General features: G+C 37.1%; 1 protein-coding gene across 1 annotated transcript in view; it reads right to left on the bottom strand.

Moving 5' to 3' along the window:
- The window catches only part of SYCP1 (synaptonemal complex protein 1), a 47423-nt gene extending 42793 nt beyond the window's left edge, over nt 1-4630 (bottom strand). Inside the window, exon 1 of the mRNA XM_044432101.1 lies at nt 4465-4630. Within this exon, the coding sequence (XP_044288036.1) occupies nt 4465-4630 (166 nt within the window). The remainder of the gene's footprint in view (nt 1-4464) is intronic.
- Nucleotides 4631-13371: the final 8741 nt, after the last annotated feature.

The raw sequence follows: 13371 nt of genomic DNA, 5'->3' as shown, positions 1-13371 counted from the left end.
TGGATGGTGGCAGACTTAACATTATTAATCTAATAGTATGGCATCAGATCAAAAGGGCATATCAGTCAGATGTTCCTGCCGACTGGCCAACAGGCGACATTAATAACCCTCAAGGTGAAGTCAACTCCTTTTGTTTGGGAATGTAGGAGAGGTATTGAGTTTGAAATCAATTTCTCATTGTTAAGCCACACTTTCTTAATAGGTTGCATTGTAATTTTGCTGGTATCTTTTGTTAATGATTTATTCAGTATTGTTCTGATGTATCACAAAAGCTTGCCAGTGTAAACATAATCAATACTTTAGTTAGAAGTCACTTGGCCTGATGTGGCTGGAAGATGGAGGGGAAAGACCATGTTGTGACAATTATTATGACTGTGTGGATTCTTCCCTCCCACTTATTATTCAAGTCCCTGTGGAATGCGAGTTGTTGCTGGAAGAGAAAGTGGATTCTTTGGTGTGGCTTTGTGACATCCCCACACACCCCTTTTTATATTTTGTTCATCTCTACTCTTTCTGTGGTGTGGGTTGCTGATTGTTGGAAATTCAAAGACTAGTCCACCATGTGTGACCTCTTAGCCCTGCTCCTCATTACCCCTTGCCCCACTTCTGCTAACCTGCTTCTGCTACATTATTCAAGCTGACCACTAGCCTCCTGGATAAATAAGCACTTGGGATGCTTCTAAACATAGGGTCCTAGTACGACCAATCAAAACACATTGTCTAGCTATTCTATCCTTCCATTCATAATTATTTTTGTGGAAACAAAAAAAAAATAGCAGAAGAAACGGTGGGAAACTATAGGAATCATGTGGGTATGTTGACTCCCTTTAACATTCTGTGAATGAGTCAAGGTAAATATATAAAAATACATTGTCTGGAAGAAAAATCCTAAGCTTATATGCAAAAGCACAGTTTAAACTCCTAACCCATACTGACATCAGAGCCACTGAAGATTAAAAACAACATACTGGTCCTTTTTTTTTTTTTTTTTTTTTTGTAACATTATGAGCCAGTAATTCCAAGTATATGCTTATACCCTGGAAAAAATACATTTTTTTCTGGAATAGATTAGATCAAATCAAACCAGAGCTTTCCCAAGAAGTAAAAATGACAAAACTGAGGCTGTCATATTTTGGGCACATAAGAAGGCAAAATTCCTGGAGAAGGCAATTATTCTAGGGGAAGTTGAAGGCAGAAGAAGAAAAGGAAGACCAAAGATGATATGGTTTGATTCTATAAAGGAAGCCACATCCTTGAATTTACACAAGCTGAGCAGGACTGTCATGGATAGGATATTTCAGAGGGCTTTCATTCATAGGGTCACCGTAAGTCAGAGATGGTACACAACAGATTAGATTTGCAATCACTAGGTTCCACATCTGCAAAAAAATAAAATAAATGGTGGACTACGTTGCAGAACTCTATTAAGCATGGGATCAATGAAATTGTATAATAGCATAGGATGAGTTATAGCATAAGGTATAAATTCTACAAACATTACTTACTCCTTTAGAAGATATTTATTTTCATGTATTTCCTCTTCTAGTTTTAAGCTTAGCTTTTCATTTTCAAACTAAATGGATACAAGACAAATATTCAAGAGATATGGTTCTGTCTGAATGAACTAATTGTTACACAGACATGTAAAAATTGTCACTTTATCAAGATATGAATTTATTAGACTTAGATTTTTGGTTATCAAATTTGATATATTTTCAGACTTATATCTGGAATTATGAAAACTAGAAATAAACAGGTTTTAAAGAAAGCTCTGTTCCTACAAGATGTTTAAAATAAAAGTATTTACTTTATCATTACATTTCTAGCCTAACATTTTCCATTAAAGGAAACGAAGATAGTTTACATGATTCTTCTCTCCCTGTTATCTCCATAAGAACCCTATAAGGTACATTAGGCTGAGAGTCAGTAACTTGCCCAAACTCACCCAGTGTCCTTCATGACCAGCTGGAGAGTAAAACCAGGATGCCTTAAAGCAGTATGCCATACTGCTTCTTGTATGAATCTTGCACTCTGAAAACTGTATGTTTCGCTTTTATACAGTTTACTTACTATGAAAGCAAGAAGTTAAAGGGTTTTTTTTTACCTATTTGTATTGTATATTGTTTTTGTGCGATGAAATTTATTTGCTTTTTGTTTTTAATTGATATAATAACAATTTTTAAAAAGCAAGGAATGATCCTTGTGTGGAAACGGTTGCTAGCATGTTGATCAGTCCTGATAAGATGTGTGAAAATTACTGAAGTCATAGGGCCATGGCCTCTAGCCTTCTTCCTCCTGCCATCAGTGATCTGAAGGAGCACTGCCTGCAATGTACTAATTAGACAAGATGAAGATGCACACATGTTCTATTTTACATTTATTTTCTCTCTCCTGTAACTCTTCAGTTGTTGTTGTGAACCATCCCAAGATGTTTGTGATGGGACGGTATACAAAAGTTTTAAATAAATAAATAAACTATTTATTCATTATGCTGTTAATTAACAGTAAAATATAAATTAACAGACTGTAGATAAGTTTGCGTAATAAACTAGAATAAAACATGATTTATACATTTTCAAAAAATTATAAACAGTATTTCCCATTAATCAGACAAAAAAATGGAAAAATCACATATCAATTTTAAAAACTTATTTGGCTGCATGGAGCTATTACTATCTGGTTAATTATCTGGACTAGATATCCTTAACACAACTATGCCCAAGTTTTAACATTGTTTGTAAATTGTGATCACAAATTCCATCAAAATCCTGTTTAAGGGCATGATTCATTGCAATGTAGGTGTAAACCTCTTTTCCTGCTCTGACCCATCAGCTCACATACACGAATGACACTGCAGCTTTTAGAACAATACTAGGAATGGTAAATCTGTTCCTCAGAATGGATGAAGGGTGTTCAGCCCCTTTTGAATGGGGTTGCACTCCTTTGGAAAGAACAAATTTGTTGTGAATGCTCCTTGAATCATCTTTGCCATTTGAGGCCTAGGTGACCATAATGCATGCAGTGTCTTCTACCAGCTTCAGCTGGTGGCTCAGCTAAACCTGTGGTATCTCAATTACTGCAAGGTACTTTCTGTGGCACTACCCTTGTAGACTGTTTGAAAGTAGCAGCTTCTACAAAATGCAGCAGCCAGATTAATAACCAGGTCCTGAGGGTCCAAACACATACTAATTCTGGCCTGCTTGCAGTGATTGTCTATATGCTTCTGAGCCCGATTAAAGGGGATGGTTTTAACATATAAATCCCTACATGGCTTGGGACCACAATATGTGGGACAGGATACTTGTCCCAGCTGCAATCTACCCAAACTTTACAATCAAGATCTGCAGCCTTGCCTCCAACTGCTGCTTCCAAGGGAGGCTTGGTTGGTTGAAATAAAGAAAAAGACCTTCTCAGTGGCAGTCCCCAATTATGTAACAAGGTTCACATTGAGGGCCACCTGGTGCCAACTGTAATATCTTTTTAGCACCTGGTTAGGACTGTCCTCCATGACAGACCACTTCAGTGTGGTGCTTAGGATGCTGGACTGGGGACTCAGGAGATCCTATTTCTAGTCTGTACTTGGCCTAGTCATTTGGTGACTTTGGGCCAGTCATTCACTCTCAGCCCAAGCTACCTCATAGGACTGTTGTTACAGGGATAAAATGGAGCTATGTAAGCTGCCTTGGATCCCTCACAAGAGAAAAAAGGGAGAGACAAAAATGCAATGTAATAATAAAGTGTCTTTTTATGCTACGTGTATTATCTGCTGTTGTACACCCCCCAGAGTTCCAGGTATTGGGCAGTATATAAAATGTGTAATAAATAATAATAATTATTATTACCACCACGGGTGGTGGGGACAGGGAGAGGACAGATAGCTTGGTGGGAGCTGGTTGGGAGCCACGCTGGGCCAATTTCAGTATTCTGTTCTTTTGTTGGCATTTTTGTTGCTCAGTTTCTGGTGTTTTGAATGGGGTTTTTTTTGGGGGGGGGGGGTTGTGTTTGGAAACTAATACACAGAATACTGTATTCTATGTTTGGTGCTTTTTGTTTCTGCTTCAGTGGTCCCTGAGGTGGTTTTCCTGTTTCCACCGGTCCCCAGCTGTGGAAAGGTTGAAAACCACTTGGCTTACAGGACTCACAATAATATTGTGACCTTAATCCCAGCTGACTAAAAGAACACAGATCTCCTGTTCTCAGTCATGACCCATATTCAATATGGAGAAACAGTGCAGTGAGTGATCTCAATTTCCTGTATGTAGGCAATGCAATGCTACTCATGTTAGGATGGGTCCTGCCCTAAATTTTAATATTTAGGATTTCAATTTTTAAATTACATAGAAACATGAAACAGAGCAAGTCAGAAGGGGTCTCCCGAGCCATCTAGTCTGACCCCCGGCTCCAGCCGGCTTCACTCACGACATGCCCACTCACGACATTACATAGCTCAAAAAGCTGAAATACTTGCCTGTAATTCTTGAATGGCTTTACGCAGTGCTTCTGTGATTTTTCTATTTTCTTGCAATTGTCTTTCCTTTTCCTTTAGTTCATATTCTATATTGACTTTCCATCTCTTTATCTTTTCAGCTTCTTTGTAAAGCATTGAATAAAGTTCATTCATTGTCCCCATGTTCTGCAAAGATAAATTTTAGTCCTTCATGCTGCAATCCTCTACATACTTTTGGAAGCCACCCCAAGGCTTATGCGAATGGGGTGGCATATAAGTTCTCTAAATAAATAAATAAATACATACATACATACATACATACATACTAATCTTATATTCCTGGAAGAAAGATCCACTGAGCATAGTGGGACTTGCTTTTGAATAAACATGCATGAGATTATGCCATTAATATCAACTGTTGTTTAACTGAAAAAATTAAATGAAGCATATTTTCATTTAAATTTCAGCATCCACATTAGCCATTAAAATTTGTATACAAAGGAAAATATATTGATTATGCAAAGATATGTAACCAAGTTTCTGTGATAAGTCTTTTATTTCAAGAAAGTAACTAATGCAATTACTTAGGGCAATATATTGTCCTAATAGAACAATTTCAGACATAGCATTCTTTTTAGCTGATTATTTTATTTCTTCTGTTTCTTTCTTTAAACCTTTTCTAGAGCGTCCCTCTTGGGATGGTTTAACAATAATAATAATGCCCTACTGAAAACTGCAATGTTGGGAGAAATATTAGTTTTCAGCTTTGTAGAAAGTTAATTTTAGGAAGCTCACTAAATTTTATATCAGGAAATCATCACATTTAGACACAACAGTAATGCAGGTTTTAAAAAATGAGCCAGTGCACTGGTTTATATTGCTGTGTCACTTCCAGATGTCTTCTCCTGCCAAGTGAGAGCAGTTAAAGAACTCAGGGAAAATTAGGCATTTAGGTTTGCTCTCAAAATCTGATTATAGAATGGGGGAAATAAGGCGGAGAATCAATCTACAGCAATGCCAAAGAGGCAGAAGTGAAAAATTACAGCTAAAACTAATGAAATATGCGTTCTTATGCATCCAGTAGTAGATTCCTTGTACATGTTATGAATAATGTATATCTAACTGACCTGACCTATCTCAGGCAGAAGTTTTAATTTCTGTGAAACAGGACCTGGAAAAATGTAACATTTTAGGTTGATTATTTTAATATTAGTATGTAAGCAGAAAACACAAACAGTTCTGAAATTAGTAACAAGTTACATAAGTCGTGCAATCATGCTAGGGAAAGTTGAAAGCAGATGTAGACCAAATATGAGATGGAATGACTCTGTAAAAGAAGCCACAGTTTTGAATTTACAAGGGCTGAGCAAGGCTGTGAAGGACAGGAAATTTTGGAGAGCATTCATCCATAGTGTTGCCATAAGTCAGAGATGACTTGATGGCACATAATAACAACAGCAAACATAAGTAACTGTAAAAATACAACTCAATAACAATTTTCTTATGCTCTTGGAATGTGCTATTCTTACTGGTATACATACACCCACCAAACCATCACAGACAACAAATGGAATGTAGAATAGAAGTATTGTATTGGATTATAATTCTTCAAAAGTGCAATAGAAAATTAAAAAAAAAAACTTCGTATGTTATATAGTGCAATTTGAAAATCTTAAATACAGCAGTGCTGAGTCACTGATTACTTTTAATTTCTTTGTTATTTTTGCATGTGTATTCATACCTGTGCCTTCTATATGTTTTGACATACTTTTCGTCGCAAAAGGCAAGTTATAATCATCACTGGTACTGTTGTTAAAATTCTGGAAAAAGCAGATTCTCTTGTTAAAATTCTGGAATATCTGTTCCCAAGCCAACCACCTGAACAAAAGCATTCTTTCTCATGGTAACTGTCTTTTTCCACTCACAGAGAGAACAATATGCATCCATGCATCAAGATCTTATTTCTGAAGAAAGGTTATTTTATCACAATGTTATATTACAAAAAACTTTTAAGTACATGCTATATCAGAACAGGGGTCCATCTAGTCCAGAATTCTGTTCATATGGGGGTCAATCAGCTGTCTGTGAAACCTCACAAGCAGGATATGAGTGCAATTATCACCCAGTCCTTAGTCCATGTTCTGCAGCAACTGTAGATAGGCATACTGTCTCTGATACTGGAGTTAATATTTAACCGGCAAGACTAGTACCCATTGATAACTTTCTCTTCCATAAATTTGTCCATTCCACTTTGAAAACCTTCCAGATTGTTGGATTTCCAGAAACTAACTATTGTATGAAGAACTATTTCTTTTTTGCTGTCTGTGATCTCCCAACAGTCAGTTTCATGGGATGAGCAGAGGTTCTAGTATTAAGAGAAAGGTGGAACTGTGTGCATAGCCACTTTCTCCACACCGTGCATAATTTTGCTTCTCTCTGAAGGCTCCTCTGGTTATTATTTTTGTAAGCCAAACAACCGCAGCTATTGTAACTCTTCCTAATGGAAATGTTGCTTCCCCTTTGATAATTTTAGTTACTGTTTTTTGTATTTTTTACAACTCTGTAATGTCCTTTTTTTTTGCAGTATTCGAAGTGAAATAGCAGCACCAATTTATGTACGCTCAGTATGATATTGGTGGTTTTCTATTTATTTTCCATTCCATTCTAATCATGCCTTTGTCACAGTATATTTTGTTGACATTTTTATCAAGCTGTCCATCACAATCCTAAGATCTCTTTCTTGATTAGTCATGACTACCTCAGAACCCATCACTTTATACATGAGGTTAGGATTTTTTGCCCCACCATTTTTTGCATCACATTGCACTCACCCACTTTGAACCACTTTTGTCATTTTGATGCCCTTTCTCCCAGTTTGGAGAGATCTTTTTGGATTTCCTCACAATTGCTTCAGATTTTAACCAATTTAACTAATTAGGTGTTGTTAGCAAGCTTGACCACTTCATTGATTATTGCAGTTCAAGATTCCAGAATAAGCTGAAAAGTACTATCCCAAATACCCTGTGGGTCTCTCCTGTCTAGAACTCTCACCAGTGGTACAGAGACTGATCTTTGAGACATGTTTAATATTTCATTAGATCAGCAGTTTTATGCTTGATTTCCCTACTTCTTTAAGAACTGAAGTGTTTGAGTACTTTTATAATAATTACATTACTAAGTTACTTGGTTAGATTTTAAAAACAGCTCCAAAAGCAGCATGATATGCTAGTCTTAGAAAATAAAAATAGAGGATTTACCTAGCATGTAACACTCATAATTCATTCTACGAAGCACTTATAATTCCAATACCCACAACTTCCATATTATTATTTTTTATCTTAATATTTGTATAACTTCCCACTCCCATAGGCTCTGGGTAGTTAACAAGAAAGAGAGGGGTTTTTTTTGGAGGGGCACATTATAAACAAATGCATACATGCAGGGAGGTGCCCCTTCCATTGAAATGAAGTAATAAAATATTAATAAATTAGTAATTCATTGGGATCAGTGTATGCAAAGCAATCTAGGAACATAAGAACATGGGAAGTTGCCTTATTCTAGATTGGACTATTTGTCTAGCTGTACCAGAATTAACTGTTGACTACCCATATATTTGTTTAATTTCAAAAAGACTTTACAGTATTGGCTTTTGACTAATCAATGAGATTTTTTTCAATTTTTCCAATATTTGTTCATTTGTCTATAAATGAATGCATAAATGAATATGTATTTATTAAAAATGGTAACTATATTTACCTGAAAAAAATCTCCATCTTGTGTGTTTGTCTGTGGTTTGACAGCAGATATCTGGGTATTACTCAGCCTCGGTGGTACAAACAATTTAAATTTAAATGATTTCTCCTGTTCCATTTTTTAAAAATCTAAAAAGACAAAAAATCAATCTAAAAATCTAAACCCGTTGGCAATGCTATACAACTAATTAAGGATATCCAATGTGTTGTTACTGATTTGTATTTCACCTTTCCAGGTTGTGCAAACTAATATAAAATATTGTATTATCTCATTAACCCTCACAATACTATGAAGTAGGATAGCATTGTTAAAGCCATACTGCAGATGAGGACTGAGGTTAACGGAATTGCCTAAATTAAACAAAAAATAACAGAAAAAGTACTTCACAGTTTGGAAACACACCTTTAGTGACAATGTACTCTGGATAAAGGGTGTTTGTTTGTTTTTAATTCCAGCTTGCACAGTATTAATATGTTCCACTGTTCTTAATTTGTAGTTCTACAAAACATAATGAGCACCTCTTTGGAACAATTTAGCCATACTGCACTCTAACATGGGTATGTAAAATGCATGTTTCATGAATGTTTTAATTATGAAACAGTGATGTTGTCAGGGTGGGACTTTGGGCCAGAAGTTCAGAACCAATTCAAGAGAATTAAGAAAATGGGCTCCCAAACACAGCAGAAGCTTAACGGACTTTGAGCAAGCTAAATGAGAAATAAGACCTTTATTTATGTATTAGATTTATTTTTTAAAGAACTCAAGCTGGCTTGCATTAGTCTCCTCTTCTTGTTCTCAATCTTATATCCACAACAACCCTATGAGGTAGGTTGGACTTAGCATCTGTGACTGGCTTAAAGTCACCCAGCTGGCTCCATGGCTGAGCAAGGACTAGAACCCAGATCACCTGAGTCCCAGTCCTGTGCTCTTAACCACTACACCACCCTGTAACTGCACCACTTGAGGAATAAAAATAGGCACAAAGATTAATTTTAAATCTTGGGATAATATGAATTTGGCTTAGTGCCAGTCTGAAACTCCAAATCCAGGAATAAAGAATGAACTGTTATGGTGGAACTGCCTTCTGTGATGCCACCTCTCTTCCTTCCTAATTTAAGTCACCTTTTCAATGCCCATACAATCTCCTAGTTTCCACACCGTAGTGCAGAAATAAGAAACAGATGTCCCCACAAATGTTCTTGGCCAGGAACTTGTATTAGCCCTAGCCAGCACAGTCAATGGTCAGGGTTGGCAAGTTGCATTACAGCATCTGAACAACCGCCCAGTATACCCAGTAATTTAATTTTGTAGCCTAAACTCAGTGACACCTCCTTCTGGGCAGACATAGCATTGTGCTGTAAACTTATGTTTAACTAAAACAATGGTATATACTCCATTGTTGCCATTTCCCTTCCCGTCCTCTGTTGTCTCCCTGCTTTTGACTTATAAATTTTGATTTGGTACAAGAGGTTCATTTCCATAGTACGGGGGCGTATGTATAAAACTGTTGACCTTCATGTTTTCGCAACTAGAACGGCCTTTATCTGACATGGTGGGTCACTTGTGAACGTTGTTGGTGAAGGCAAGAACCAGTTTTGATCAAATGTTCATTCGTTCCATGGGAATGGAAAAATTATTTTCGAACACATTTCAGTTTAAAGGCAGATCTCCACACACACACACATGCGTGACACTCTCACTGTCAGAGTGATTCAGCTAAGAATAGTAGCCTTGCACTTTTATCATTAACACATTCACACCCACACAACACGAGTGAGAGAGAAGCTGTCAGGATGCTCTTAGCGTCCGGTGAAACCACCGTACTCCTGGCTGCACCTGAGAGAGCAGGCGCGTCTCCGCAGCGACGCAAAATGCCCTCGTCGCTTTCAGCCACAGAGGGGCGACGCGGCGGGAAGGCGACTCTGACGAGGACGACAAATGCCAAGAGGGGGAAGCTGCTGGATGGAGCCCTGAGGCCGGGCGCGGTAGGGAAACGAGTCTGACGAAGGTCTTAGTACCTCCAAAGACCGCTATACACTAACAGCCCCAATGGATGGGAGGGGGAATAAAGAGGAACGGAAAAGGCGGGAAACAGCCAGGGGGCGAGCGGTTTGGAAAGGCGCGTGCTCGCCGGTCAGCCGTTTAACGTGCTTGCCCCTGCGCGCGCCTCCTACTGCACCTTCGGGGGGCGGGGGCGGGGGCGGGGGGGAGCGAGGTATGTTGCAAAGGTTTACGGCACCCCAGTGGGGGCACAACCGTTCCCCTTGCCCACGCATCCCTTTTGCACGGATTCGTCATTTTCAGGTTTGTTTCTAGGTTCGCTTATAGTATGTTTAAGCCGTTCTTTAAGATTAATAATGAAATATGGTGGAAGAAGGAGAGGCCAAATTAGCTCTGCACCGGTGCATTATCCTTCAGGGCAAGGGATACTGCCGGACTCCTGAGCAGAAAGCTCTAGCCTCCTGACTACAAATAGCATGGAAAACTACGAGCAGCACTGGCCTGGAGAGTGGGCCATAGATTAGTGAAAGAGCCCCAGGTTCAGCCAAGGCTACAGCTCTGCTGGGGAGGTATGGCTGGGAAAGACCTTGCTCAGACAGAGAACCAGAAAATACTGTGCAACATGATCTGACTTGATATAAAGGGGTTCTCCATACAAGGCTGTGTACTGGTTTACAACTTCTTAAAATTTCTGCATTTTGACTTGTCTTTTTTAAATTGCCATTACTCTCATGCACAGCTAGGCAGTATGCTTACAAATTGTGCTATTACATTTTATTTATTTATAAAATTTGTGTACCATCCATTACTTGCGTCTCTGAACAGCTTACAACATAAATCAGAATAAAATAAATTGACTATTCCACACTGGCTGTAATTAACAAAATACAAACAATAAAATCCAATTACTATTAATACATATTTTTATTTAAATGGCATTTTAATTGTTAGCTTATTTATTGATTTTATATCTTTGGCCAGGGCATTTCCAATTATATTGTTTTTATATGATTATATGTATTTATTTATTGTTGTAAGCCGCCCCCATGCTTCGGCTAATGGGGCGGCATAGAAAGTTTACTAAATAAATAAATATTGATTAAATAAAAAGGTCTTAACCTGGTGCTGAAAATCATACAGTGATGGCCAGTGCTTTTTTTGTAAAAAAAAAAAAAAAAAGGTGCCGGAACTCACGTCGCCACCAACAGTAAGCACACACACCAGTCCCAAGCAGAGCAGCATCCGGAGCAGCTCTCTCTATCAGAAATTAATTTGCAGAAATTAATTGCAATATCTAATTTATCAAAGCCGCTTCTTTGTTCAGTTAAAAAACAATCAAGTCGCTCTAAAACACACGCCTTCCCTGCACGAACAGAACTGCGATCGTGGCCATCTCCCCACCACCCCCACGCACGCCAGGATGACGGGCGCCCGCAAGGATGACAGGCGCGATCTCGGTCGTGCTGCTGGGATGGTGGAATAACTGCACTTGTGTTTGGGGTTGGGGTGGGGAGATGGCTGCGATCTTTGTTGTTGTTACTTTGCTTCACATTTTTCTGATTTAAAAAATGGTTACAGAACGGATTAACCTTATTTCCATTGAACCTTATGGGAAAATTTAACTTGGCTCACGACCAATTTGGGTCGCAGCCAGAGTCCTGAAATGGATTAAGTTCATGAGCCAAGGTACCACTGTACTTCAATGGCACTCCTGCATCTAGGAGATGAACCAGAAGAACCCAGGGTTCCCTGAAAGAAAATCCAGGCTTACTTAGGTGTTAGCTATTTGGTAAAGGTTTTTATATTCCCTGCAATTATAAATTATTTCTACAATTTTGGGTTTTTTTTCCTCCAAACTATATCACTTTCATATTTATTTAATAGATCTATATACTGTTTACCATATTTTAAAATATCTATAAGCAGGTAGTATCTTTTACCAATGATACTTCTAACAGAGAACCATCATGAAGGATGTGTGCAATGATTGTTTATGAATAAAGATCTTTGGTCCAGTTATGCCTACAAAATGAATTACCATACTGCAAAAGACCAGACTGATAGTGCATTTATTAGACATAAATATACATCCAAAAATATAGCACTATACAAATATGTTTCATGTATTAAAATATTAGCTACATATTCAAATAAGTCATTTACACTATAAAAATTGAAATTATTCTAAAATGCAATAATAACAGTAGCAATATAAAAACATTTCAAGGTATGTTTTTAAAAACCGTGGTTGAAGTAGTATATTGTCTCTATACCACTAATTATTTTAACCCAGAAAAGAATAGGAAAATATAAATTGGGATTTATATATCACAAAATATTATTGTAAATCATTAATACAAAGCTGAATAAACAAATGTAACTAACAGTGAAAGTCATGTATATGTCGTGTAGAAGTTTATTGGAAATGTTAGTTGCAACTGACATCATTTTGATTAAATTTGATCTGATTTGATTTGATAAAATTTCTAGACGACTGTACTAAAGTAGACTTAATAACTAGTGTTGTCAATTTTCAACAGCTTTGAATCTGTTAAAATGTTAGTTGCTTCCTTTAGGGAAAAACATAATAAATTCAATGGTTTATGCATCTTCAGGGAATACTATGAATATATTATTAGCATACTTGGCAGATGCACACAGAAATCTCTTGCTTGGTTAGAACTGTCAAATAAAAAAGATCACATAATTCTGAATACTGAATTATTAGAAATTTTATCTTTTGTTGACATGGAAAACTTTACCTATTCAAAGCAATTATACTGAGAGAAAATAATGATACTGATTTTCACAAAAAACTAATCAATTTGTGATTAGCAACTTATATTCTGAACAATTATTACTATGCTATTTACTACTACTATTGAAAAGTGTACAATATAGGAATTCATTATGTAACACATGTCATTCTTTTATCTCTAATCGTTATTACGTGGAAATGAAATTTTAATAAATTAACATTAACTGCTTGTTACTCTATATATAACTTGGCAAGCAAAAAGGGGTGTGGGGCCTATATGAATAAAGGCTTAAAGACATGCATGTCTTTAAAACCAGAACATTTCAATATACTAACATTTTATAACTCACTTCAAGACATTTGAGTTATGCATTAATAATACTTGCATTGTCCATCTAAGCCCATATATGTT

This window comes from Varanus komodoensis, unplaced genomic scaffold, assembly GCF_004798865.1.
Source record: "Varanus komodoensis strain SLA01 unplaced genomic scaffold, ASM479886v1 scaffold1, whole genome shotgun sequence".
NCBI lineage: Eukaryota > Metazoa > Chordata > Lepidosauria > Squamata > Varanidae > Varanus > Varanus komodoensis.
This window is presented reverse-complemented; position numbering and strand designations above follow the sequence as displayed.